We start from the raw sequence: 22,535 nt of genomic DNA, 5'->3' as shown, positions 1-22,535 counted from the left end.
TTACTTACTTACAGAAAACAAAACATGCAAACTTTTTCAGCAACTATTTATTATTAACCCCAGCAATGTGACACGGCTACAAAGCATTAAACTTTAGTGTAATCATTTTATAGCTTCAGCGGAAAAGGTCCTGCAAAAGTGACCAATGAATTCTGCGGAAACTCGCAAGGTGAGGTGAATTTGTAGCAACCTGCAAAGCAGGTTGATTCAAATGCTTAGAACATTTATAGGATGAAGCAAATAAACATAAAGCATAGAAGAAAAAGGTTGGTATAAAAAGCTGAAAATATTTTTTTTTTCAGTACTTCACAGTGCTCTGAACGTTGAGTAGCATCTGACTAGTCTAGAACATGACAAGCCCAAACTTATTTGTATACCAGACAGCTCTTCCACTTGAGCAGCATCTGACTACACTAGATACGTATAAGACAAGACCAAACTGCTCTTACATATGGCTATAAGCTAACTGGCATCTTATACAGTTATACATGACTAGTGCAGACATCACTGACATGACATAAATGCTTCGCCTTTTTCGACATTCTCTTTTTGCATTCCCCAAATTTGTTTAGTGTCTGCTGAAGGCTTGCATTTTACGTGGCACGCCTTGCTGGTGGAGAGTTTTCGTGTTGACCACACAAGCAGACCACATCTGCCCACCACTGTTCGCTCAGTGCTGAGCAAGCACCAAAGGTGCCGCTAGGCCTAACCAGTTTTGAAAGCAAAGCCGTAGCTCATGGTGCTCAAGAACAACAGCTGACGATCGCAAAATCCACCATTTCGAGAATGCTTTTTTTCTCATAGCATCAATTAGAACAAAAAGAAGATACACTGCTATTTGCGGTGTCCAGACTGCAAGGTGCATGATGCGGTCGAGCCATCTTGCATAGAGTGCAGCGGTGGCCAGATGCGGGCTTCGAATTGAACTTGCCTCATACCACAGTGCTTGTTTGTGCTATACATTTGACAGCGATAGTCACTTATCGTGAAAGATCAAATTAGGACATCGGTTTATACTACCGGCCACGACTGAGAACTTTTGAGGCTAGTCGAGGCATTTTGGTCCAGCAGGGTGCATTTTCAACAAATGTCATGCTTTTGGCACAGCTTGGTGCAGAAATACGCAATTGTATCAAAACGGCACAACTGATGCAGCTGTTGCATCCCTGAATATATGGCATCATCAACATTATCATGATGTCATGACACTGTGCAAAATTTGCAGTAAGGTTAGGTTCGACGACGTTGCTCATTAAAAAAATAATAATACGTCAACAAGGGTGCTTGTGTGTGGCAGTCGCATGGCCATTGCAGAAATAGAGTGAACAAGCCAACTATGATGTCACGATGTGTCCACCGCCCAGGTACAGAAAGCTAAACTAGTTCACAGAAACAAGCATTACAGTAAAATATTTTGGCCACTATGACACTTGCCAGTTTTTCTTCTGGGGTTTAGAGTGTTTGGACCTTCCTTAAATGAAAAAAAAATTACTAGTTGAAAATGTCATGTCAATTCCTGGCTGCCAAAACTTAATCTTAACAATCAAGCTTTTCAGAATTTCGTTAGGACACATGGTCACTCAGCAGTCGAAAGCTGTGGTTTGTAGAAGCTCAATAAAGATTGTTTCATTTTAGCTATGACTAAACTGCTCTACGACATCTCAGAAATTCCCCATCACTGAAATGGCTTATGCTGTCAGTACATGCAGAGCTCGTCCAGAAAATCTTATATACACATCATGGTATTCACAAGTTCAATCACCAGTATTCACTGGCTATATGGGGCATATGACAGTTTCATGAAGAATTGGAGATAACTGAGCATATACAAATAGTCCATCCTAAACTGCAGTCAGTGACTTGTTCAATATAGGAAGCTTTCCAGAGATAATAAAACTATATACCAAGGCAACAAATAATGTTACGCACCTCGTTATTGAAGGCAGACTTCACTAAGTCGACAACAAGACGCATTTGCTCATCACTTTCAAATGCTGCACTTTTGAGTTCATTAATAAGAAGAGCCAATGTCTCCAGGGCTGCAAGGACAACCTCTCGTTCTCGTTCAATATGCCCAACTTCCACAAGCTTAGAAATAAGCATGCTTGCTGCTTTAGACGCATCTGAAAGAGTATACATAAATAGGCAGAAGAAGTCAGGAGAGAATGTAGTAGGCAGTAATTTTCCACACTTGAAATAGCATCACTCATCTTTTTACACAACAGTGGCAACAACAAGCATGACATTAGTATGTTTTTCTTTTCCTAAGAAGCCCCACTGTCTTTAGACTCGTGAAAGTTCATTCCTCACCACAGGATGGTGTTGCCTCAAAGACAATAACTGGCCTATGCTTTAGCCCCTGTACAGCCAAAAAGATCATTACCTAACTGTTTTTAGATTACTTTGGCCTACCTGAATCTTGTGCGAACAGGCACACACACTCAACACATGCAAAAGAAAAAATATGATTAATTAGGCAACTTAAATAATGCTAATAATCACTTCCCCGATTGTCGTCAATCTTCTACTTCTAAGTGTAGTTTATATTTCTGCTTCTTTCGCTTCATCATACGAGTCATCCACTCCTTTCCTGGCTTCTTAGTGCGTAAGTCTTTACAAAAACGTTTGTCTTTACAGCTCTTATTTGTCTACCACGTTTTCTCTTTCCACCATAAAGAAATGTCACTGCTTTTTTGCCAATATAGCTCTTCTCTACTCTGATTCATAACAGTGAAATGACAAGTGTAGCCTGAAACTACAAGTTGTCTGCTTGTTGTACACTTTGTGGACTGATGGTACACTAGAATGGCCCAAGTACACATATTGGAGTCCTGGGCCACCCCTTGGGCTTGGTGAAAAAACACAGTCCTTGGATAGGATACGCTGCTGTGAACATCGGCCAAATTTTGCGGTCATGCGCGACGCATGCATCTCGCAAACAGAGCACAAAGCCATCTTTCTCTCAAATGCTCATTTTTCAACAGAAGCCTGCTCCTCACTCTATTTTGGATGCTTTATTGTGTAATATTGCGGATTCCCATACACAGCTGCTATTGGCCAATAGCTGACATCAATCAAGAAGGGTGTTTGGATCAGTATGCTTCTTCCTGCTGTTATTACGTATGTACATTTATTGACGCAGTTTAATAAGCAGGCTGAAGTAAGCGAAAATCTGCTTTCGAATGTTGATAATAATTACGTGCTTCCGGAAAAAGCTGACTATCGTCTGTTCACGCTCGGTCGTGGCCGCCTACTTAGGCATTAAACTTTGGCCACCCTGCTCATCAGTGTCTAGCCGTCGGGTTTCACTAATTTCAACTAGTTTTGAACATTTAACTAGCCTTGAATCACGTGAAACTTAAGATCAGACCATATGCATGCTTGCCAGTGAGTGCTCACTCCTGGCCGCACGTAGTTAGATGCACTTTGCCTCATAATGACCAAGTTATTGATAGCTCTTCAAAATGTGCAAGTTCGATGTGCCTACTATCCGTCGATGAGCCTGATGCAGGAAAAAAATCGGTCTGCACCACGTAACACAGCCAGACAGGAACATATGAGCGTGAGCGCACACCCTAGTCCTGATGTGCACAAAGCAAACGCTGTAGTTGCATGTAGCTGCAGTCTGCTACGTAGCATAGATACTGTGGCCACCACGGGTTGCCGCGATGAGTCCACTGGCTGAGCGTACTGCAAATTGCTGAGGGCAACTGCATATGGCATGTTTGGCGCGTAATAGCCACCAAAATATGAAATAGCGGTGTCTAAGTGAACATCCAAAATCAAATTTGAACTGCGTGCCACAGTGACATTCAGTAGGTGGAGCATTGTGGGCACACCCCGCTCTGCCGTAGCCTTCACAGTGCGAATCATTGAAGGAGCGGAAGCACCGCGAACGGTATGTTTGATTGCCCATAACTTCGCTTCTGCTGAATGCATCAAAGAACGTCTTGTGACAAATTATTTCTATATATAGTCTAAGTTAACTTCACATGCAATTCTCGAATTCAATAAAATGTGGTTCAGGGCCCCTTTAATCTAGTTGAGTCAAGCAAAAAATGGGGTTACAATGCCAAGTAGAATGAATGAAAAATATTTGTTTCAGTCTTTAGATTTCCCTCTATTTTTAGGTACAAAGGTGTAAACGTGGGAAATGCTTAGTTAAACTACTGTGTATAGTAAAAGCTCACTATAACGAAGTCAAAGGCGGAGCCAAAATGACTTCACAATATCTATAACTTTGTTATAATCATTGTCCAACCTCACAGCCAATATTGCCCTGTCGGGATGTTGCGATTTACCAATGCATAAGCTGAAGCTGCTGCAAAAGCCTGCAGTGCTCTGCTGAAGAACTGGGGAAGGCATTCTCTGCAGTGTTTTTGTCAGCAGGATGACTACTTTCTCTAATGCAGCTGTTTATACTGCACGCAGAAGCAGTGAAACAACAAGTCTTGTCAGCGTTTCACAAGTATGCCAGTGGGATTCTGCAGGACTCTGATTCATACAACGTGCATTAGCATACACAAGTGGATGCTTGTAAAGAACAAAAAAATAATTTTTTTACACTGGTGCCTAGCGATGAGCATTCCACAGCTCCGCTGACATGTGCACAAAACACTGATAAGCAGAGCAATTGTGGCGAACATGACAGCAGAGGTATGTTGTAATGATCCATCTAATTTTCTGTTCTTATTATCATTTAGTGGAGCTTCATCTGAGCCAATGATGAAAATTTAAAAGAATAAAAAACAAAAAGGGTCATTATAGAATACGATCTCACGATGTGAAATACCCCCTGACTGAATGTAGCAAAGCATTTTACGAAGCAGCCTTTCTTCATGTGCCACAAGCCATGTGCTCCACTGTTCGCATTTCATTCCGGCATAACAGTACACTATGCTTAGGTGTAATATTACAGCACTGCTCTCTGGCCAGATAATAAATTGATTTGCCCAAATCAAGACAACAATTTCATAGGCTGTCTAAAGACATCTTAATAGAATGACTGGAAATTAGTGAGCCCAGAACTTATCTGCTCTAAGCATTCACTCTCTGACATCTCTGCGCAACAACTGTGCCTCCCGAGCAGCAGAATCATTCGGAACAGTCACCACTTGCATCAGACTTTCCCTATGTAGAGGCCAAAAGATGACAATGAAAAGTATGGTGCCCTGGATCTGCATATTGAATGGTGCTAATGGAAACTACAAAAACTTCAGTGCACTAGAAGTTACAGCGTGAGTGATATTGTGAAAACAGGAATCAGTTTTGTCTAAAGGGAGCATAACATTACAGAATAAGTGTTGTTCTCCCTTACATTAGAAAAGAAATAAATATTCGACAATTTCAAATAGCATAGAGTTCTCGAATATATGGAATAGCAAACTGAACTCAGCATCTCTTGCTCATCCATTAGTGCTTAGCCTGGCATGGAAGGCATGCTATAGTTGGGGCATCTTTTGCCCAACACAGTGCCCCTTAGTATGTTCCCTAGGATGCATACGACTAGAAAAAAAAAAGGGGGGGCGGGGACACCCCAAGCATCATATAACACTACACCCGGAAGCACTCAAACAATTATTTCAAGTAGTTTTGGAAATTAGAAAATATTTGTTACTCAATTCGATACTGTTTGATCATATTTCCCGAATATCCATATTCGATTAGGAAATTTCCCTATTCGAACACCCCGTATCTTTTTAGCCCTAGTCACACTGTTCATATGCCTTAGACTGTCTACCTTATTCAAGGACCTCCTATTTTGTAGCAGAACAGGAGTGTCTAAACATGTAGTGGTTTCTTTGAAGAATGAGTAGAAAATTTTAAACTTAAATTTTTTTTATCTGTGTAGTCTCTTGAAATTGTGTACGAATTCCTGCAACACTGATTTATGGACTCGATGGGAATGCCATGCCAGTAAAATTTAGAACTTGCAACTGCATAGGATTTCTGCAGCAATGCTTACTTCGTGTTAAATACTAAAATTACGGCCGTATGAGCCGTCCTCAGCACCTAATCGGTTGCATAAATCATTAGCTTCTTTTTACTAGTCATGTGTTCCCTACAGACGTAGTCTGTGTTTTTCAGTTGGCACTGCTACTGAAATAAAAGCCTTTAGCGTGATGGTCCAGCAGGTATATTGTGATAAAGTATGCATACGCTGGTGTTGTGACAATGCCGGCATGCCTTAAAAGATGCAATGCATTTTTCGACATCCTGAAAAAGACAACGACCCTTGCACCACTTCCACGGTGCTATTCGCACTCTTGAACAGCACCGCTGTCAGCTGAGCCAGGAAGGACAGTCTGCACAAATGCAGCGCCACTTGCCAACATGCAACTCTCCATATGGAATAAAAGCATGCCCATTTCCATCAATGTAACACACAATCTTTGCATACCAACCACAATCCAAAGACATATTCCGAGCAGTAGACAGCTCCCTTTTAAGCAGAAATACAAAGTAAGGAAAAACTGTAAATTCCCATGCTATCTGTGAAACCTTTGATAATGAGCTCACCAGAAATGCTTGCAGAGTTGCCATCACCAGCTTCAGTGGCACTCTTGAACAGCACCACCGTCAGCTGACCCAGGCAGGAAAGTGCTGCTTTCTGAACATCCGGAGCTGGGTAATCAGCCATCTGGTATACTTCAGTGAAGCACTTTTCCAGATATGGTGCAAAAGCTGGTCCAATGTTCTCAGCCATCTCTGCGAGGGCCACGCACGTGTCTTCCTTCTCTTCCAGGTAGGCATTTGCAACAGTGCAGCTGCATAAGCGGAATGTTTTTCTTAAACCGTAGCCATTACATAAAAATTTAAGAGACATGCTTTTGCTTCATGTCCTTTATCTGCACGTAGCACGGACAGATGCATGCATGCACACACGTGCAGGCATACCTGCAGATAGACAGAAACATGAAAATCGGGACACAACATGAATATACAGGGTGTTCCAGCTAACTTTACCTAAGGTTTCAGGATATCTGGATTTGGTATAGGAGGACGTAACTAAAAGCATATTGTTGGTCCTCCTATGGAACAAACCACAATTTTTGCATTCTGCTTAGTTGGATTTTCATCAAGGTAACTTACTTAATTTTGCAAGTTTATTATAAAGGGTTCCTGAAATGGTTTGGACTAATTTTGTAGACGTATAGGGTACAGGCACAGTAAAACATTTGTGTTCATTTTAAGTGAAGAGTCGTATTAATAGAGCTACGGACGATTACAAGTTACCCTCTTCCCTGGACATGCTTCCCTTCTCAACTCATTTGCCAAGCAAGTGGGGCTAAGCGCCGCCTTCACTGGCTCTGCATTATGATCTGATATCATGTTGTCTACGTCCGGTGTCTTGGAGCCAGCATGCGAAGCCTCTTCAACCTCTCTGCTAGCCGCCCGACTGTTGATCCTCAGCGAGGGCTACCCAAGCAGCGTGCGTTGCAAGCATAATGTTGCAGTGCCGAGTGGGTCCAGTATTCCGGTAAATGCAGGCGAGCTGGGCGTTTCGACGGTGGGGGAAGGCGTAAACGTGAACGGCCTGCACAGTGCAGTCACCTGGTGGTGCAGAGCACAACCAGCCAAACACAGAGGTAATATTGCTGTAACCTAGTGTAAAATATTCTAAACAAGCAGAAAGACAATGTGTCCACAATTACGCTGCTGCCGAAAATTAACGCCAGCAGCAAAGTAGAATAAATAAATTTAATTTGGGGTTTTACGTGCCAAAACCATGATCTGATTATGAGGCCCGCTGTAGTGGGGGATTCCGGATTAATTGCAACCAGCTGGGGTTCTTTAATGTGCACCTAAATCTAAGTACCTGGGTGTTTTTGCATTTCGTCCCCATCGAAACGTGGCCGCCATGGCCAGAATTTGATACCGCAACCTCGTGCTTAAGCAGCGCAACACCAAAGCCACTAAGCAACTACGGCAGGTCAAAGTAGAATACAATTGGTTACTACTATATTAGCTCTTTGTCTGGTTGAGCTCTGTGCCACCAGGCGGCTGCATCCTGCAGGCCGCTCACAATTGCACCTCTGCCCATCTGGCAAAACGCCCAGTCTGCTTGCGTTTACGGGAATAACGGACACGCTAAAGCTCTCTACTGTGGTAGTAATCCTCCGGTGTGTAGTTACGACCCCAAATGCATAGATTCTGGTGCTGATTAAATACCGGCAGCCTGATGCACTGCAGCCACTCTGCTTGCCTGTTGCTTTGTAGAGGGACACGATGTCCCAGCTTGACATGTCACCGATCACAAGATTTGCAGCCCACAAAGCAACAAGGGCAATTAATGGTGCTCACAAAAAGAAACCTCAAGACCAACATTCATCGTGCAGCTTGCATCAACATGGAGCATACTGTAACACAAGCAGACGACACTTGCTGTGTGCTGAAAGTGCTCTAGTGTAGTGATAAATTGTCATTAGGCATTCTCTTTGCTACTATTTTTTTTACAGAAGCAAATTAATCAATATTCCAACTATTATGAACAAACTTTGTTCACCATAAAGTTGGAAAAATTATCGACGATGCAATGTGGGCAGCCAATCGGATAGTGTGCCCGACTGACATAATGTGCGCCCGCTATGCAGATGGTGATGGGGCGGCTGAAATCTCAGGAGAGCGCTGCCGCTGCAATTGGTAGTGATGCACATTTTGAACACCTTAAAATAAACTATGCGCTTTACACAAAGCACTTAAATATGCCACTTAATGATCAGAAGGGCCTACCCTAACGACTCAGTGTGTTTGTACAAAATTGTCAAAATTGTTTCAGGGTTCCTTTGAAGTTAGGCGAAAACATCTAATGAGAAAGTTGCAGAGCATTCTAAGAAATGTACGATTCAGCAGTATCTAACTGCTTACCTTGTGCCTCATCATTTTTCCTACATCATAAAGAAAGCCTGTGAAATGCTAGTACGAAAAAAAAAAAAAAAAAACATGTGACTGTGCACTTGGGTACCACAACTGCAGTGCTCTGATCATGCCACGCATGACCGAACAGTACTTTTAACCTAGATTGCTACCGATGAGAACGTGACAAGGCAGTGAAGCAGATATTGAAAATTCACTCCAGCGATTGGTCTCAAGTGCACTGCTGAAAGTAACAGACACGGTAGTTCATGACAGTGATGAGCACAATACACCTAAAAACAACCTTGCCACTTTCTCATTTGGAGTACAATAGCTTATAAGTGCTTTTCATCCATGCATGGCACGTTAAAGAGCACTGTGATTGCGGTGCACAAGCATGCAGTCACATGCTTTTTTTTTTCACATTTCACAGGCTTCCTTTACGACATAGAGAAAAAAATGACCAGACAATTCCTAGAATGCTCCAAGACTTGTGAATTCATTAAATAATCTTGACTAACTAAGCAACAAAATGCAAAATATTGTGATTTGTTTCATAGAATGGCCAACAACATTCTTTTGGTCGCGTCGTGCAACATCAAATCTAAATATTTCTCAATTTTGGCTGAAGTGAGCTGGGACATCCTATATGCATAAATATCATTATAGTAAAATTTCGCTATTTCGACTCTCTGTAATTGGGAAAATTGGATAATTCGGACTTGTCCTCTGGTCCCGACAGGCGCATGTATTATTTATTCGAATCAAACCCTTGTTAATTCGGACAACTCTCGAAGCTTGGCGAATGCAAAGCGCTGCAAATGTGTAACTCAAGAGAGCCAAACACAACACTAGAATCCAACTGAAATGAAACCGTAAAGCCTGCACTGCCACAGTCATCAGCGGAAATCGTACATGAAAGACAGAGTCACCAGTATGCTTTGTGCTTATTTTTGCCTTTAGAGCCTTTATTCTTGCATTTACTGCTGTGCATAACACCACATTGACCGTGTGCCTTATAACTGCACAGTCCCCATCCATGATCGCATCGATAGCGGCCGTGGTTTCAGCTGCAGCAGCTGCAGCCAAAAGTAGTTTTGTTTTTGACCAGGGGCGTGTGCTAGCTGTGTTCCTTCAGAACTTCATGGTCTCTGTACATGATCGCGTTGATAGCGGCCACAGTTTCGTCCACAGCGGTTGGGGCTAACAATCATCTTGTTTTGACTCAGTGCAATGTTGCAAACACAGCGGAAGCTGTTGAGAATAAAAAGCGCTGGCTATATCGCGATGAACGGATGATCTCTTGGTGACCAGCTCACTGGAGAAAAAATAATCGGGATGTGTATGCGGTTATGAAAAGTGAGGCTCAGACGAAGATGTGCGCTGCAGCCACGCTGTGAAGGAAGTTGCGAGGTGTTTGCCGCTGCAAGCGCTAATAAGGCCTGAGATGATGAGAATTGCAGCTTCTGCACTGCTTCTGTGCAAAATAGAAAGAGGATTTACTGACTTATTCAGTAAATAAAAGCATATTGATATATTAAGCATTTGTTTATTAGCGGACATTTCTTTCGGTCCCGCGAAATCCGAATAATCAGTTTTACTGTACTGGAATGCCTCATTTGTTTTCGGCTCAAAAGACACTCAAAAGTGCTGGCAGGTTTAAAAGTAGAGAGCTGTTAGTTGGACCAACCTTTGCTCATTATCGTCTTCACTGTCATCATCATCAAAAGCATCTCCTGCACTGTCAGTGTCTATTTCAGCAGCCTCATCGTCACTCTCTTCAAGGTCATCAAAGAGTTGGACGCTAGAGCCACAAGCGTCTCCAGGCTGTGTCTACGGCATGGAGGGAGAGAGAGAGAGAGAGAGAGAGAGAGAGAGAGAGAGAGAAACATCATTTTTTAAAAGTAACAAACTTAGCAGCCTTTATAGCATACTTCAGATTTTATTATCTTAACATCACGAAGCCTGCTGAGTTCAATACCTCAAAATCTTGATTTAAGCGTGGGAAACTTAATGCAAAAGTCATAGTAGCGTTTTTGACATGGTGGAGCAAAGTTCCATTTATGAAGAGCTAAGCAAACTAATTAGTAATTATTTACTTACAAGAATAGTTAATTTTTAACTCAAATAACAGTTTCTTTCGGTATGAATGTACTTTTCATGACACGAAAGAAGAATGATCAAGATGTTTTAATTTTCCATGATGTAGAATGGTGTACGAGCTTTCTGGGTTTAATCCATTCACTTCCACAGCCGGCAGTTCACCGGCTGTGACGGCCAAGACCAAAGTCAGAGTGACCGGCAATTTGCTGGCTGCAGCGGCTGTTTCCAGCTATTTTTCACAGATGACAGCACATTGGAGGCTCTTTTCTGGCTGTTTTAGGTTTCGCATCCTAGATGGACATATTTGTCCACACTTTCAGCAGGAGCTGTTTGTAAAACAATAAATAATTCCTGCTCGCCAGACTCCGCTCTTTTGTCGTAGCCGTTGCAACCAGTGTACCAAACTTAAAAAAAAAAAAAAAAACCTTCACTGTACAACTTTTTGAAAGGGCTCATGTTTTTCAGCACATATCACTGAAAATTGTGAAGCAGACCCATTTGATGTTGTCCTTAGTTTTCAAGGGCCAACTTCTTAAAGTCTACAGGCTACATCACTTAATTAGTTATACTTTACAGGCTGTACAGCGATCATTCGCATTCTCTAAAGAGTCCTGTGCATGCGAAGAAACAACTTGTTTGATCCTAATGCTCTATTTGTGCTTTTAATAAACAATGCTTAATACTTACTATGTAATGACAGAAACTTAACTTTAATACTAGGATGTGAAAATCATTTTATATTAATTGTGATTATGGCGCTTCATTGTTTGAAAACTATCCAACTATTCAATATTCGATTTGCTTCTGGCACTACTCAGTTCATATTCGAGTTGGCCTCAAAAATAATTATTTGCATATCTCTAATGTTAAGGTAAAATTGAGAGAAAGAAAAAAGCTATTACGGACATCAAAGACGCCAAGGGTGAAGGCCATATAGTTAGTATATTTGGAGCATTATCTAATAAACCTATGCTGCATCTGTGTTTGCAAGCTGTAGAAAATTGACCTGCTGTCAAGCTTGCTCAAAGTTCCTGTGTTGACACATTTAAGATAACACAGAAGGTTCTCCAGCCACTGAAATGCTGTTCGCATGTTTTCATACATGCAACAGAACAATACTGAAGGTATCAGCAGTAGCTGTGATTTCATAAAAGGTTAATGCCCATTTGCATCAGTTTCATGTTCACAGCCTTGCTTCCGTCTACACAAACTGCTCACAAGTGTTTGAAATATTAGTGTTCTCGTAAATTTTTATAAATAATTACATGATTTGAAGACCAAAATGAAAGCGATATTTGAATCAGTATTTAAAAAAAAAATTAAAATTGCAGCATTTGTGCGTTCTTGAAATCTACAAATCTAACATACCACAACACCTTCAGTTGACTGCAAGGAAGTAAACATGTGATCCAGGATAGGTTCCAAATACTGTGTCATGTCGGCTTTCAGCACCGAAGACACAGATGCAAACATTCCATACCTGCAAGGCAAGTGTTACACAAGCTCTGTTCAATGTGATATGACAAAGCACCAGCGGTAGTAAAAAAAAGTAAGTGCAAGAAAGTTGCGCTTTCGAAAAGTGACATTTATCAAGTTGAGGTCCTCCAGAGATCGACTGCATTAAGAATTTTCAAGAGGCACAAACAGTGTACGCTACTCACGTGCTTCTGCGTAAATCAGGATCATCAACTGCATTGATCAGGTGTAACCCGAGTTGCACACACTCTGGAGCCATTGGCAAAAAATTGGAAGCTCCAATAGTCCTAGCCAAACAGCCCAAGGTGTCTGAAAATGTGATTAAAAAGCTCATTTGCCATGATAAAGCAATGTGGCACTAGCAGCTCTGCTGCAACCTCACCGACAGCTTGAGTTCGAAGGGTGGCATTCTGCTCAGACTGGTTCTCCGTTAGATATTGCTTGAGGTCACCTATGATCTGAGGGAAGTATGGTAGCATTGCCTCTTTTGTAGCATTGGCTGCATTCGTGGGAAAAGAAAAATGACTACGATTAGACAAAAAGTGAGACAGCTTAATAGACACTTTTCATTAATAATGCATCTCATTTTGTAATAAAAATTCCTATACCCTACTGTATTGCTATTGGGCTAGCAACATCCAGACAAAATCAGCAGTGATAGGTTTCTGTTCATCTGTCTATTTCAAAATTTCTAGGTTTATTTTGATGCTTTTACGAAGACAAAAATGAAAATATGACTTTGAGAGGGAATGAAATGGACATCTCAAAGCAGAGCAACAAACAGAGGTACAGATATACAGCTTTATTAGCGAATCACATAAAAGAAAAAGAAAAAAAAAAACCCTAATAGAAGAGGCCAAGTGAGTGGCAGGATGGATAGCAGGTAACCCTCCCTCCCTTCTTCTTCAAGAAGAAAGAAAGGTGGGGGGGGGGGGGGGGCATGACAATTGTTGCTCATTTTGGTTGTTTACACACAAATCAATACTTACCAGCAGAGCCAATGGCACTAATGGCCAGCTCCTTAGCTCGGTATGATGGTGCTGTCAGGAAGAGGAGGACTTGCTGCATGACATCTGGCAAGTAGGACACAAGCTCTCCCTCTGCACAAAATTTCAAGAAGATTCTTAAACATTCAAAGAGTTGTAAAAAGCACATCCTTTGAGCCCATGATAACAAAATCATAAGCCATTCCACTCTGTAAAGGTGGTTGACCAGAGAAGCTGTTTAGCACACGGCACGGAGGTCATACATGATTTTGAACAAAGGTACGAACCCATTTGTCTTAACGGATGGTCTCGTGACGAAAGGTATGCACACTCATTTATTGCATGCCAAGCTACGGAACAGGCTCGTAAAGAATCGCATGCAAAAACTTGTGTACATGCACTGAACCTCAATGTCCGGAAGGCTTCGTCCGCTGCACAGTGAAGCGTTGACGCATCAAGCAGAATTGAATTGGACACAGATTGATACAAATGTCGGTATTGATGCTTTAAAGGGCCCCTCACCAGGCCCCATAGCAAATTTTGGTTATACGCTGGAAGCTGTTACGCGTCCTCTAGGGAGGGTTCTGCCGCAGAAATTTTTCAAACGGGCTCATTAATAGCCGAGATAGAAATATTTCAGTGCCACGAACCCATGATTTCAGCAGGCGGGCTCCACTGCCAAGCAAGACGCTCTCTCCACCCGCCCCGCAAGCAAGCGAAGTTCCTTCCTCGCATTCTCCCATACCGGACCTCGAGGATCGCGTGACGCATACATCACAGGCCCCGCCTTCATTTTTTTTTTGCTCCTCGCATTTTTTTTCCCCTGGCGTACGCGCTTTCGCCGACGGCGTTGCGCGCTAGCAATTGTCTTGTTTGCGCAGCGCATGATTTTGTGCGCTGTGCACGACGGAACATGACTAGCGGTATAATTCAGTGCTACATGAATACTGAGGCAGAACAAGCGGATCGCAGAGCGTGATCACGCGCTGGAACACGGTAGACAATGGCATAGTTTCGGTACCTGCGCATGTGATCACACGACCGTGGGAACAAGCAGACGAAGCAGAAGTACATCTCTCTTGCTTTGGTGTGAAGTAAAACAAAAAACACGCTGACATTCCATTTGTGTGTTTTATTATTTCTCAAAGCTTCAATTCGTCAATTCAAGCAATATATCACACAAATAACAGATGGTGCCTTGAATAATTCTCGGAGTCACGTGTGACCACGAGTGACGTCACACTGCGGACTTGAGTACGTAGGCACAGGGACGCGAGTATGTCATCCTCCGGCTTGGAGCGTGGCGGCCACAAGAAGGAAAAATGGCGTTCCGTTTGAAATTGCAGATCTTTCCACGGCGCGCAGCGATGTAATACTTGGCAGACAATTGTTATCGCACAATGTATGCTTTGCGCTTGTCAGCTCAAAATGGCCATACTGGTGAGGGGCCCTTTAATGTGAAATCAATGCCATAACCCGGAAGCTCTGCTGGGACTTTTGTGATGCAGTAACAAAACAATTATATTCTTTTCAGTGTTAGAGAAATAAATGTGTCGGGTTTTTCCTAGCTCTGTGTGCAATAGTCTTTTCTTCAATCTTTGTATTTTTCTGAAAAAAAAAAAGAAACCAGTTTTTTTTATGCTCCTCAAAATTCAATGAAATTTTATTTCTCTAGCTCCTACCCCTGATGAAGTGTGATAAGTACGAGTAGGCACAAATTACCTATGCAACAAGCATGCTCACATGTGTGGGGAGGGGGTCAGTTTGCTTATTCGTTGTGCTCTGCATTTCTAAGTTTGTGGATCAGGGCACTACACCATGTAAGTTGTGACGCTTGACTGTGGATTCAGTGAATACTGCAAGAATTACGCCAGGATGGCAGCATCTAAGCAGTGCAAATCGCTGACGTTGGAGTGTAAGGTTGCACCCTCATAAAAGAGGTAGAGAAAGGAATAAAGAAGTCCGACACTGCCAAGAAATTAGGTATTCCTTTGTCCACGCTGTTGATGGTGTTTAAGAACAAGGAGACAGTCATGGATGGATTCGAATAAGGTTTTTTGAGTAAAAAGCAAGAGTTCAAGCTTCCAAGTATCCAAACATCGAAGGCCCATTTAAATGAGGAATCTAGGGGCTTATTATTTTTGTGAATTTGCTTATCGCGAAACTCCGCTTATCTTGAAACCTTTCCTGGTTTTTACAACTTCGAAAGAGAGAGAGAGAGAGAGAGAGAGAGAGAGAGAGAGAGAGAGAGAGAGAGAGAGAGAGAGAGAGAGAGAGAGAGAGAGAGTGTGTGTCTTTGTGTGCAAGGAGACATGTGAGCTACTTCCCACTATGCTTTTCTTGGCTTTAATGCCTGCTGGCTTCATATGGTAGTGATCACACACACAACACACGCATGCATGCACGCACACACACACACACACACACACACACACACACACACACACACACACACACACACACACACACACACACACTTTTTTCCCACTTTGACATTAACAGAGGACGAAAATATGTTATGAACCATGAGGTTTGCGAAAGAAAGAGAGGAAGAAAGAAAAGCGAAAACTGATCTTCTAAAAGCCCGGAACTGAGATGCCCAACCAATCATTGAGCACAATTTATTTCAGGATGCTTACTAAGCTTTCTTGCAGTATGTACATTACTAATGCAAAACTATTCATAAATTAACTATTCATAGAACCAATCATTTAGTGTAAAAAATACCATCAATGGTATTATTGAGGGTGTTACTATAGTTCTCTAGCGTTTGCTATCTATAGCGCCATCAATAGTTTTTAACTGCTAGCTAGATGTATTACAGAAAATTTTAGGATAACAGTGTACCATAACACTCCCAGTTCATGCATTTTTATAACAATATTTTGGCGAATGAATTAAATGATTAGTCTCCACTGCTGAAATCACAAATATGGCTATCACTATATTAAATATTCAAAACAACCAATGTTACACCACACCAACAAAATTAGTTTATGTTATAATCCAGAAAAGTCAAAATGCAATGAAGTTTGCTACACTGCAGTCATACAAATTTGTAACAGCTTTCTTTCCAATCAAACTGAACAGTAAGATGTGTAACCTAATCATGCGTCAGCCAAGCATTCTGGTCGATATACACAAGCATGTTCAACTTGAACTTCATTTATTTTACAACAAATTGTCAGGGGGTCCTTGAGGTGAAAAAAGTTACTTGAGGGATGCCCGGTACTAGCTGAGAACATGCATTTTGCACTTACTGACGCTGCTGAATGCCAAAAATACTTCATAGCCACTTCAGAGAGGCGTGCAGCTTTCGCCTGATTTCTGAAATTCTAATTGGTTACAGTTCCTTGCCTGTGGTTGCAACTCCAGGTACTGACAAACCTTTAGCTCTGTGATGGTTAGTGAGTCCCTGAACATTGTCCACAGCTGTGTTGAGTAGCGTTGGTGACTGTGAGATGCTGTGCATGATTAGCGAGCTAAAGATCATGAGCGGTATTCTTGGGCGATCACTTTCGGAGACAGTATCACTTTCGCGAAACTCAGAGGTGGACATGTCCACGTATAAAGCCAACAACATTTCTGGCACTGTACCAAGCTTGTTATCTTTGCATAATGCCAAGATTGCTGTTGGCTGTATATTCTGATGTGTCCAGCGCCAATTCTTATGAAAGTGAAATTCTCCTTGAAAGTGATCACCCAAGAATTTCGCCCCATGATCATTGGTGCAGTGAACTACCATACCAAGCGATCGCGCATCAATGATTACTTCGAATAGCTCTGCTACACTGAAACTGAACGCGACGTGCTTGTGTCGTGCAGTTCTGCCCTTCTTTTTCTGTGTTTTGTTCTTTCTGGGCAATACTTGATTCAATATTTTACGTGGTCTGGCGAACTTCAAATTACTAAGGAGGTTTTACTGTAATGTGATAAAACCTCATTTTTACTAAATGGACTTAACAAAAACATTGTTTCACGTTTAGAAATAAGAAAATATTCTATATCCAATTCTACATTCAGAAGTCATTTTTTCCCAAATATTTGTATTCAATTAGAAAATTTCAGTACTACTTGAACACCCCTAATCAATAGTATTCATAGTTTTGCATCACTAACCAACAGTATACAACCTTTTAAATTTTAATGTACCCCCGGCGCTTTTACACGACAATTACAAAACAGATTACATGATAATCACAGAAATTTGTGATGCAGAAACATGCTATCAGAAGTGTTTAGGGCTGATAAACGTACAAGGCAGTTTGGGACCTCGAGCTCAGCAGCACAACACTGTAGTCACTAAGCTACCATGGTAGGTTTCTCCTCTCTTAGCAGTTGAAAGGTACATTAGGTCATAACACAGGGCATAGAAAGCCAGACCTAAGTTTTCACAGAAGGTCTCCAGTGCATAGAAGGTCTTGCTGAGGTTTGGTGGGTCTTTCTGCGTCTGAGCCATCAGCTCTGCTGTTTGACCCAAGTGGTTCAGCAGGATGGGCATCACCTGACTGGCATACTTCCCCATGTCTGGCTAAACGAGGAAAAAAAAAAATTCTAATCATTCTGATGGAACTGGAGCAAAGAAAAATCTGCAGTGTCTCAATTCATGTTGAAGTACAAGAAGAAGTTAAATTTCACTCCACGTTCCAACAATTTACCTTCTTAAGGCATTTTCAGTGTCTAACTGGTAAGGTAATTATTTATGTACGATTAACTTTTTAGTGGTTTGCTATTGCTCTGAGTAAAATCAGCATCAAACCAAGCATGAAAGCATATTTAAAAGCAAGATGCAAAATACTGACTGAGTATTTTGAGACTATTCAAATTCCCCGAGAATTCCCGGTTTTCCCAGTTGGTAGACACTTTGTGTCCGCTTTGAGGAGACAGAAACAGAGATGGGCGTGCCTATCTGCCAGTGACATAGCAAAGCACGCTGAGGATCTGCTTCAACAGTCTTGCCCATGTTGCAGAGAGCAGAGACAACATACATGTCCAGCAATGGATAAGCGGAGTCTGCTGTAGACTCGAAACTATTGCTTTGATGCCAAAAGAATTTTCCGAGAAGTTCACAGTCATGTTCAATCAACTTCAGATCCACCATTTCAACAGTAAGCAGCAAGCTCGCTACTTTCGAGAACTGAAGTTTAACCTAAGCCAACACGAGGTCATCGTGGTGTTGGATTTTGCAGAAAATTATAGTTTTATACTTCAGGACGCACCACAGGCATATCACTGGGTTAACACACAAGCCACAATACACGCCGCAGTTGTCTATTTTTGGAAGGAGCAAAGCAACTCTAGAGAGGTCTCTGCGCGGTGTTTTGCTGTCGTTTCTGACTGTCTGGAGCATGATACAGTCGCAGTACACACATTTCAATGTGCAGTGCTCGAGGTAATAAAACATGATCTGCCTTAACCCTTTCAGGGTGAGTGACGTAAATATATGGCGCTGCGAACAAGTCCAAAATGGTCGATGCTATATATTTACGGCGCCGTCTGTACGTTTAAAAATCGCGCCAATTTCCTAACTTTTTCTTTCCTGGCATGTGCTGCCACTATGTGGGAATATAGGTATTTTTTTCGCGCCCCTCCCTCTCTCGTTTTCTGTTGCATGGTTTGTATGCTCCAGCGTGTCTATATACTACTGCTCATGAATTGGCGCGTGTGCGGGCAGGTGGCGGTTAGTTTGAGTTTTGTTCTGCGGGTGGTTTCGGCTTCTTATGCTTGTGAAACTGATGGCTATCTCGTTACTAATCGCTCAATCGCCTGTTACTTGCTCGTTTATTGCTCACAGGGATACGCGAACGAAGGATGCCACCGTGCATGCATTTCCTTTTTTTTTTTCTTTGGAGACTCGCGAAAACTAATTCCCTCTGGTTGGTGATAAGATGAAGATTAGCGGAAGTTTGTCGCACTTTTTGCTTTTTCGATGGGCACACAACCACACAGTTTTCTTGAGTGCACTCACTTATGCAGTTTGATTATGCTATGGACGTAAATATTAGTGTAAGTGCAGAGACACTTGAGACTTGCAAAATATTCTTGTGTGAGCATTTTCTAAGCCTTGAAATATGTATACAGTCGACTCCCGATAATTCGAAGCCGCTTAATTGGAATTTTCGGTTAATTAGAAGTGAAGTGCTGGTCCCGTCAGTTTTGCATGTAATCCTATAGAAGAAATCGCTCGATAATTCGAAGTCCTCATCCAGTAATATTGTTTAATTGGAAGTTAATTTTCAGCTGGGATCCTCGAGGTGACCGTCATTTTTTGGTAGAATGTGCAATTTTTCAAGTGTTGCAACAGTTCCGTGCTCCGCGTTGGTGTCATCGGCACCGCAGCCGCCCGCAACGCCATCCTTCTTGGAGCGGCGCGATTATTCATTGCTACGGCTGCCGTGGCCTCCGTGATCAACTCCGGCGGGAGGCGAAGCGGCTCCCGCCGGAGGCCACACGGGTGCCATAGGTGCACGCAGCGCTGCATACTGGAAGTGGCGAGATTATGCGAGATTAGTCGAGTGCCTTTGTGCGGGAAGCTCGTAGGCTAGGCATGGCTAGGTTGTTCCACGAGTGATTCAGAATTGACTGTACCTAGTCGCGCAGTTTATAGCCATGGCAAACCGTGGCTCTTATCGCACGCTCGACCTGGTAATGAAAGTCGAGGTTTTGAAGGAAGTTGAGAAGGGAGGTGCCGCCAAACAAGACATAGCGCGGAAGTACGGGATCAAGCCGAACACGCTCTCTAACTACATCAAGAACAAGCGCACAATAATGGATGCATTTGAGAACGACAAGTTCAAGACTTCTCGGAAGCGAATGCGCACCGGCGCTTACCCAGAGTTGGAGAAGGCTCTGCTGGTTTGGATTAGGGAGGCCAGGAGCAACAAACTTCCTCTCAGCGGAGACATCGTTGCGATGAAAGCCCGAACGCTTGCAGCAATGTTGGGGATCGATGACTTCGTTTCGTCAGATGGATGGCTGACGCGCTTTAAAGATCGCCATGACCTGGTTTTCAAGAGCGTGTGTGGCGAAAAGGCGTCCGTTAACCAGGAAACATGCGCCACGTGGAAGGACGGAAAGCTGCGTGAATATCTCGCCGAATACAGACCGGAAGACATCTTCAATGCAGATGAGACTGCACTCTTCTATCGGCTTCTACCAGAGAAGACCCTGACATTCAAGGACGACGACTGTGCTGGGGGCAAACGCAGCAAGGAGAGAGTGTCGGTGCTGATCGCGGCAAACATGACTGGCACGGAATGATGTCGGTTACTTGTGATCGGGAAAGCCGCGAAGCCGAGATGTTTTAAAGGTGTGAAGATGCTGCCTGTGGACTATGAGGCGAACAAAAAAGCGTGGATGACGGCCGAAATCTTCAAGAGCTGGATAAGCAAATTGGACCGCAAGTTTGCTGCTTCGAACCGCAAGGTGTTGTTCCTTGTCGATCACTGCAGTGCTCACGTGAATGTGCCAGCCTTGAGTGCAATACGCCTCGCATTTTTGCCTGCAAACACAACGGCTGTTTTGCAGCCAATGGACCAAGGCATCATCAAGAATGTTAAAGTCCTGTACAGGCGGCACCTCCTCGAGCACATGATTTTGTGTATGGATAGCTCCACAAAGTACGAGGTGAGCCTGCTTAGTGCCATCCACATGTTGGCGCGAGCATGGGATCGTGTGAAGCAAGAAACAATCGCAAACTGCTTCAGGGCTTGCGGTTTTGTGGCAGCTTCTTCAGAGGATGCCTCTGAAATTTCTGCGGAGGAAGCGTCAACAAGCGAGCTTGACGGCACTGATTTTGGTGATGCTCTCGGGGACGTCAATATTGAAGATTACGTCGCTGTAGACAAGGCGGTCGAAACGTGCGGTGCGCTGACGGATAGCGAAATTGTAGAGATTATTCGGCCCCAGGAAGCGACCCAGGAAAGCGACGATGACGTTGAAGGCGAGCCGCAACCTAAGGCTGCCGATGTAGCAGCGGGCCTTGCTCTTGCGGAGCGCTTCTTTGCCGCTGAAGGTAACGCGGAAGAAGCATTCCGCCACATCTACAGCCTGCAGAACTTGCTTTCAGCAGCGCGATTCGGCAAGAAGAAGCAAAGCAAGATGATTGACTATTTTTCTTAGAGAAAATACTCGATTTCGCCACAAATAAAGTGCTGTTTTTTGTGTTTTGTGCTTAATTGGAAGTTCGTTTAATTCGAAGTTTTTTGCGGTCCCCGTGAACTTCGTATTAACGGGAGTCGACTGTATAACAATGCATCAAATTTTTTATTTTTATAAGTTCATTTACTTTTTTTTTATTGTTGCTACTCATGAATAAACAAAACATATATACCAGCGCACAATATTTTTTTTCTCACTTTACGGTCACCCTAGGAAAATTATGGCAAATTTTTTTTTGCAATAGCTCCCTCTGAAGGATTTAAATGTGCATATGTAAGCCCAAAAGCTCTCTGGCACCACATACTCATTGTGCAGTGCAGACTGAGCTCGGCAGTTCCTACTGGTGACATGGGTTGCCAACTACAAAATTTTTTTTTTGCTTCAAACAAAATTTACTTGAATAAAAAATTCTATGTCACAAGCTAAGAGGTCGGTGCGTATGTTGAGCTATCTGACATATTATCTGGAGGGCCTTAACGCTTAAATTTGGCCTGAATCTCGCAAAAAGGTCATTTTTTACCAACTTTGGAGGTATTTTTCTCAAAAAATATATTTCTTAATAATCTGAAATTATATTTAGCATACACTACAGCAATTGGTGAAACGGCAGACAAATTATTGTAGCTGAAAAGTTAACGCAGTTTGTGAAAACGCAACTTTTTGTTTGCTTTTTTACTGAGCCAAATAGAGAAAATTCTAATATGCATTCAATTATAATGTAATTGAAAGAAGGATGCCAGTATAATGCTCTGAAATAAATTTTGTTATTGCGCCTACTTTCAGACGAATAAAAAAATTTACCTCCAACCAACTTTTGCTTCTTCCCGGAAAATTCAAAGAGCACTCATGTGATTAAAATTATTTTTCGACGAAAATCCTTTGGCGAAACCTTATTCATACGAAAACCACCTAGCCCAAATTTTTTCAGGAAAATCAATGATGGTCACTTTTGGG

The 22,535-nt window shown here is 42.5% G+C and overlaps 1 protein-coding gene across 1 annotated transcript in view; it reads right to left on the bottom strand.

The window, feature by feature from the left end:
- LOC142590007 (importin-4-like) overlaps positions 1 to 22,535 on the bottom strand; it is a 114,117-nt gene that overhangs the window by 24,449 nt on the left and 67,133 nt on the right. Inside the window, exons 15-22 of the mRNA XM_075701815.1 lie at positions 17,805 to 17,952; positions 13,425 to 13,535; positions 12,818 to 12,934; positions 12,621 to 12,744; positions 12,328 to 12,439; positions 10,547 to 10,689; positions 6,520 to 6,767; positions 1,930 to 2,123 (exon numbers count right to left, since the gene is read on the bottom strand). Coding sequence (XP_075557930.1) covers positions 1,930 to 2,123; positions 6,520 to 6,767; positions 10,547 to 10,689; positions 12,328 to 12,439; positions 12,621 to 12,744; positions 12,818 to 12,934; positions 13,425 to 13,535; positions 17,805 to 17,952 — 1,197 coding nt within the window. The remainder of the gene's footprint in view (positions 1 to 1,929; positions 2,124 to 6,519; positions 6,768 to 10,546; positions 10,690 to 12,327; positions 12,440 to 12,620; positions 12,745 to 12,817; positions 12,935 to 13,424; positions 13,536 to 17,804; positions 17,953 to 22,535) is intronic.

The sequence above is a fragment of the Dermacentor variabilis genome, chromosome 1, assembly GCF_050947875.1.
Source record: "Dermacentor variabilis isolate Ectoservices chromosome 1, ASM5094787v1, whole genome shotgun sequence".
Lineage (NCBI taxonomy): Eukaryota > Metazoa > Arthropoda > Arachnida > Ixodida > Ixodidae > Dermacentor > Dermacentor variabilis.
This window is presented reverse-complemented; position numbering and strand designations above follow the sequence as displayed.